This window comes from Morone saxatilis, unplaced genomic scaffold, assembly GCF_004916995.1.
Source record: "Morone saxatilis isolate NCDOM2014 unplaced genomic scaffold, NCSU_SB_2.0 Contig7, whole genome shotgun sequence".
In the NCBI taxonomy this organism is placed as follows: Eukaryota; Metazoa; Chordata; class Actinopteri; family Moronidae; genus Morone; species Morone saxatilis.
This window is the reverse complement of record NW_023340246.1, coordinates 2,607,075-2,614,206: the sequence shown is the minus strand read 5'-3', so window position 1 is coordinate 2,614,206 and position 7,132 is coordinate 2,607,075. Positions and strand designations below refer to the sequence as shown.

At 44.5% G+C, this 7,132-nt stretch overlaps 1 protein-coding gene across 4 annotated transcripts in view; it reads right to left on the bottom strand.

Annotated features, from left to right (window-relative positions):
- The window catches only part of fynb (FYN proto-oncogene, Src family tyrosine kinase b), a 79,198-nt gene that overhangs the window by 8,156 nt on the left and 63,910 nt on the right, over positions 1–7,132 (bottom strand). For all 4 annotated transcript variants that reach the window (XM_035678549.1, XM_035678548.1, XM_035678546.1 and 1 more), the window contains 2 exons: positions 6,316–6,495; positions 5,059–5,135 (listed from right to left, as the gene is read on the bottom strand). In XM_035678549.1, the coding sequence (XP_035534442.1) occupies positions 5,059–5,135; positions 6,316–6,495 (257 nt within the window). The remainder of the gene's footprint in view (positions 1–5,058; positions 5,136–6,315; positions 6,496–7,132) is intronic.

The window sequence follows — 7,132 nt, the reverse complement described above, 5'->3', positions numbered from 1 at the left end:
AAAATCATAATCCCCGATCCTCAATTTGGGTCACAACTTGCGAGAATCGACCACCACCACCCGCCACGATGTATCTTTCTAAAAAACTGCCGAACTCTCAGAACACACTCGGCTGCATTTATCTCGCGACATTTGCTCAAAAAACCTGTTGCAACCGAGAATTCACGTTACTACTCTTCCTTCTCCCCCTAAAACATGTTCTGTTAAGTCTCTCCGTTACCCTGTTCTCCAAACCAAACACAAAACGTAACAGGGAGAAAACCTCGGGCAGCGAGTGTGCGCCCGACAAACCAAGGCGGCGAGTCATAAATAGCTTACGCGGTGCTCCGTGGCACTTTCACATTCGCCGCGACCAGTGGGAAAAAAGAAGCATTATACCCGGCGCATACCTCCGTGTGCACGGCGTGCGTGGGGGGGAGGACTGAAATTACCCATGCCGCGAAAAATACGCAGACTGTATACAGCGTTGCACCCCAACGAAAATGGAAAAAATAATCGCTTCCCCCCAAATTTTATTAGTTTGAGATCCGTTTGGCCCCAAAATCGTTCGGATGGATTCAACATTCCATTAAATTGCGAGCAGCCTTTAGGACTATAGTGATAAGTTTCAGTGAATCTACTGAAAAAAAATGATTGTGATAAAAAATTACCCTACTGCAGCGTTCTAATAGATCACCTGAAGGCTTAAATAGAAAAACCTATATTCTATAATGTCTATCTATATACTAATCACTATTAGACTAACAAACAGCACAAGAGGTATTTGTTAGCACTAGTGTGCTTTAATGGAAAGTGTCAAAATTCCTACCCATCCACTATTGGGACCACTGTCATAAAGCCCGAGGAGTAACATAGAGGCTGTTTTTTTCTAACAAACTGCGTCTGACTTCTACCATAAATATCTTCGTTTTGTTCTGGCAGTCACCAAGCTCTACAGATCTTTTTTTTTTTCATGAACACAGAAGAACTTTCGCCAGGTTGAATTGTGAAAAACACCCTTCCTAAGTGTCAAACTCTGCAACAGTTCAATACATCCACACCCCCGCATAGCAACCAAAGAAAGATATCCAGCCATTTTTGCACCTGGGGGGCCGGGGGAAACTTCAATTACTACACTCCAGGTACAGCGTGTACACAGACAAAAGCTCTCTCCCCACACGCATCCTGAGGCAACACCCCAGTTGCAGTATTCAGGCAGAAAAAAGCAAAGATGAAGTGTTGACCCGCGGCCCGGCGCGCTCTGTGCTGTGCTCCCCCAAAGGTGGCAAGCAGGAAATGGCCCTACATTCGAAGAAAGGATGAACTACATCCACCGAACGAAAAAGACCTGCGCATGCCGCCCAAACATCCTGTTGGGGACAAAACCTGGTGTGCTAAGATCGGCGACCCTTCGCCCTGGCCAGGCTCATCGAATAGGACAGACGAGTACACGCGCTCGCCCAAGGGTAGCGGGCGGCTTTCCCGCGCTCTCCCCACCAACACGCACCCCAGGGTTTAATGAAAGCATACTTAGAGCTGTCTCCCGACCACACTCCCTGTCACCGACCTGCATCAGATGCATCCCGGGAGCGCAACAGATCCTCTCAGTGGGGCGCGCCGAAGAGACACGACTTTTCACACACGCACCCCAAATCCGCGGGAACAACAGACGCCACGGCAACTGCCACACACGGCAAATCACGCCTCACGCTGGAGCCCACGGCGACTGAAGCGAGCCTCCGTCAACACAACCACCTCAGTCCGGCTGCGACGCTGCATGTCAAGGCGAATCGTGGAACCCACCGGAGCAGGGACACAAGCCAGGGCGCAGCCGCCAGCACGTCTCGCTACACAACGCACGGCCGCGCGCACTGTTGACAAGTAGCGTGCTCACAAGTCCCTGGACTACCCTCCAATCAATGACTCCGAGCATCTACACGAGACTCAACTCCGGGAGTCTTTAATTATGAAGCACAACACACAAAAAAACAAAAAAATACTCATGAAGGTTAGTACACACACACATAAAATCACTTAATATACACAGAAAAAGAAATTCCAAAAAAAAACACACTCAAATTGCAGGAGCACTGAATACATCACTGAATTACACATAAAACAAACCTGGATCTTCAATGCAACCCACACAGTCTGATAGACAAATGAAAAAACACATTATACAGCAGTGGAAAAGAGAAAACAGGGAGCGCTCTGCTCCTTTCCACTTTCCCGCCAAAAACAGATTTCCATGAGAACTGAACAAGAACATTTGCGTTGTGTTTCCGCTTCTAGAGTGCTACCAAAGTTAGCCTTAAAGTTCAAGAGTTTGGTGCAAGGAGGCCTCGAGTGTTGAGCCAACCCGAAGAACCAAGTACTGACCGAACCGGAAGTAAGCCGGGCTTTTGTTTCCCCTTCGATTTTAAAAAGTCTGTGCACCCTCGGTTCATATAATACAAGCGAATAGATGCTCACAGACCACCACTTATGGTCTTCCTTATCTGTTGAGTTCTTCCCCCGCAATGCGGGAAACATGTTGGTTGCAAATGTAAGCCTTCCAATGTTGTAAACTATTGTAAAAGATCATTAAAATACGTTCCCTCCTGCTTATCTTAAAATCTAATAACATCCATTACGAAAATACCAAATAAAGGCAGGCAAGTAGTCACAACATGGTGGCGAAAACATAAATCATATCAAATCCAAAACTCCTAACATCAAGAATGCAGTCCGTTTTACGTAATCATCCCATCTCATAACGCTCTCATCTACCAATCAGCATTAAATCTAAATGGTTGCTTAAGTTCCCCACCCCCTATTGCAATCCTTCATGCCGGTTTCTAGTCCCACACAATCGGCTGTGGTAGCCTCCTGCTACGGCAGCAAAGCCAAACATAATGTTTGTCATTAGTTGATCAACAGAAAAGGCAATACGTTCATTCTTGAACCTTGGATGTTACTACTCATCTCTTCTCTGGACTGCACTTACACGGCCCATTTTTTCTCCAAAAAAGCTTTACAGACCATATCTCGGCCCTTCACTAAATAAGATCGAAGTATCTGTCCATCACAACCTGGAGCTGACTGCATTTGCTGAACAGCAAATTCGCATTCTTTGAAATCACGCTGCCCCACAGGAAAACCAATCGACGGAAAGTGGTCTTTAACTCCTTAAGACACCTTTTCTCCAAGAAAATGCTGGCAGGTTGTTAGGTCTGTATCGGAACCGTGACAAGCTCTTGTCTCTCCTCAAATCTTCATGGCTGGCCACCAAACAAATAGGTTGGACATAGATTCTGTCTAATTGGCTCGTTGTGTGCCCCAAATTGTGTTAACGGCTGTACTCAAAGAGGCTCAAAGCGAAACCCTGTTCAAAGCTTCACTATGTGAAGTTTTTTTCTTTCCCATCCTGCCCAAAAATTAGAAGACACACCAGCAAAATGATCAGATTTCAGCAACTAAGAATCAACAATATGTTCTCATACAAAAAAAATACCTTATCGTCACCAAACTAAAACAGAGGAGACGGGAACAGGGAGTTCAAAGAGATTAGTGAACAACACAACGACAACAAAAAAAAATCAATATAACATTAAACAACATGAATACAAAATTTTAAAAATAAGCTATCTAAATTTGAGGTGGTAAACCGGAATGAAAAACTTCCATTTATAAAGTGGGAAGGCTTTGAAAACAGGTTCCTGCCTCTGAGCGACAGCCTACACATGGGCAGACAACCGACGCCCAATTAGACACACATCCTAATTCAAAAACCCGTAATGTGGTGGCAAGGGCAGAGATGAGCAGACTGGACAGACCTGTAGCAGTCGGCACGGTTACAAACGCTAACACTGCACAATTTCTTGCTTGAAAGCAAAAGTCTCTATAGCGAAAACGTAACCACCCCGAGCGCACTGTCCTCCGATTTTCACCTGGAGAGTCTTCAAAAGAAATGCAACTTGGCATCCAAGCATGGCAGCACTCCCAGTTGTCAGGACAAAGATCAGTCCATTGAAGGCCAAGCAAAACAGATTTCCTGACAAGCTTCTGACAGGAAAGAATCCCTGCTAAGCTGCATCCAGCGAGAGCGAACAGTAAGTAGCCGGACTCCAACGGGTCACCGAATGAACCTGTTCCTTTCTTTAATCCAACTGAATGACATAAGCCATGGGCTATGTTGGCTGTGCTAAGGCATGAGCTACCAGCCAGGCGTCGTGTCGCGCTGGGAGCTCGCGAAACCATGAAACGGGATGGCAACTTAGTGGTGGGAATAGTCTAGCAGACCTAGATTACTTAATCTGATTTGATTCGGAGAGGGTTATCTGGCATATCGATTATCAAACGACGACTCCGCATCCTTGATAGTAGCGAAGGTTTTGGAATTTTGATATTTTATGTTTTGCTCAGCTGTGTGACCTACTTGCTGGCATTTTGATTTTAATGATTATAATTTAAATAAGCAAGGAACGTTCATGAATCTGTTTAGCCGAACCAGTTTCCATAATCGAGCAGCCCTACTATATCCTGACAGTAGAACATGAGAAAGAAAAATGTGAAAAATCTGGTTCCTCTGGCTCCTCCTAGCATTCCTAATGGCATTGACAAGAATCCAATCCTAATTCAGCTCAACCCTGACCCTAAACACATCATACACATCAGAGCAACAAAGAAAGGGTTACTTTTAGGCAATTCATTCAAGATTTATTGTGAACCCCTCGGAAAAAATACTTAGGTCCAGAACGCTAAGACCTCACTGGTGGGTACGGCCAATAAGAAGAAAGGGAACTCGTGGACAAAAATCAGAAGTGCTGGTACTCAATACTGCAAATAATTTGTGAATAAAAACAGAATTTCTGTTCCAACAGAAACAATATTTAATATATTTGGCAATATAAAAGAATTATGTATTTGTCACCTTGTGCTTTAGGAACTATAAAGGGCATTTTCATTATTTTCCAATATTGGCAAATCACTTAATCAATAAAATTAATCAGAAGCTTAATATCACCAATGAAAATTTTTGTTTGTTGCAGCCCCACTGATACTCTAATACAGCACTGATTCCATCAGTTCAACAAGTACCTGTGCTGCCATGTCCACCAGGTTGGGCAGCTTCAAACCTCGTCCCTCTCCATCCTTCAAGAAGTCCAGCAGGCTTCCTACAGAGACATAAACAGACGTCAGTCCGTGTGCACAAACCGTTTGTCTTAGATCCATCAGCGGTGCCCTATTGCACCCCCCCCCCATAGCAACTGTTTGCAATTCAGCAACCATCTGACAGCTGAATGTTTAGGAGACATGAGGTTTGTAATTTGCCTGTTCACTTCTACTTATTGCATCAACAATAATGACAGTTAAATCTGAAAATACAGGATTGAGGGACTTTATGATCACCACAAATACTTTTGACATTCATAAAATTTCACAGTGGATCTGTTTTTTGAAACACATCCTCCTCTCCAATGTAATGGGCTGACCTAGATGTGGCAGCCTCTGCATGCAACAGACACAGTGATGCACATCAAAGTTTCCATTCTTGTGTTCTTTGGTGTTTAATGTGCGTCCACAGCCCTTTCTTGTGGGGATTCTAAATTCCAGTGTATTTGAGGATTGTTTTGAAGGCCTTAATCATCTTCAGTCTCTTTGAAACAAAGGCTTTACCATAGCAGAACAGTTGCTATTATTCTGAGCAGAATGGAACAAAAACACTTCAATCAAAAACATTTTGGTGTGTCTGCATGCATGCTTGTGCACTGCAACATATACTTAAATACAAACACAGTAGAACGGGGCTTTAAATTTAGACCATTTTGTGTCAGTTTTTGCTATTGTGGCAACTCGGGTCAAACAAAGCAAAGGGTTTACTGTGGGTACTCGCGGTCCCCAGAGGATGATTCCAAAAGATTTCCGAGACCCATTGACTTTTCTTCTCATACCAACATCAGGGCAAAATTTCCACTGGCACAAATGCGCAGGCTTGGGTCGAGTTGGGGTCTTGTTATTTTCAAACGTAATTTAGTGAGTGCACTGTGACCATGTGTGTTATGTGTTGCAACTAGATACACAATGTCCAGGGCAAATATCAAAAGACACAGAGTGTAGCCAAAGTGTTGCATTAGCCTGGTGAGCTAACCATCAGTATTGGATGACGTAGCAAAAATATGGCTTCTGGTCCCAAGTCAGGTTAGGATCTCTAATTCAGCAGTACTAGTTGGAACCAGTCGAGCTGGGTCTTAAAGGTGCCGGAACGTGCCAGGTTCAGGTCGCTATAAATTCCTTGCAGAAGTTGACCCAGTGGGGCTGTATCCATATACTGTATATATGTTTGTGTTCATGTACCTTTGCCCATGTACTCTGTGACGATGTAAATGGGTTCCTCAGACACCACGGCGTAGAGCTGCACCAGCTTGTCATGGCGGAGTTTCTTCATGATCTGAGCCTCCTCCAAGAAAGACTCGGGAGACATGGTGCCAGGCTTCAGAGTCTTCACCGCCACCTTAGTGGTGCCGTTCCACGTTCCTGGCACACGCACACACAAGCTGGCATCAGTACAGAGGAACAACGATTCATATTCAAATCACATCATCTCAAAGGCAGACTTGACGACCCGACCGTCTAACCTGAGGAGATGATTGGAGGCTGAGAGTCGACTGCAGTCAAAAACAGGGGGACAAGTCTTGCTTTAAAATGACATTGTGGTAAACATGCAACACAGAATGAGATTGGGAGACTCTATGAGATCAGCTGCTCTGTAATTCTCATGCACGGAGGTTGTGCTGAAGGATAATTAAATGGGTACGAGATTTAGAATGGACCTTGATTTGAAATGGCTTTTAAAAGCCAGGAGAGGGATCCAGCAGGGCTTTGAGAGCCACAATACGCCAACACGGGAGCAGATAATCCTTTGTAGGATGATTAACAAAAGCAAGCCTGTAAGCTCCTCACTGGTTGCATGACAGTTACTGTCACACAACATGGCTATGCCACCATGTGCTCTGCCTCTAGCTACTGTGTCAGAGCATGCATAATAAGATATGGATCACTGTAATCACTCCAATAAAGTAGTACTCCATTTATCTCATTCTGTGACAGTAATGGATGCAGGAATATTAGTAGTGACCCAAAGGGAAGACAGAGCCTATCAGCTAACGGTTGT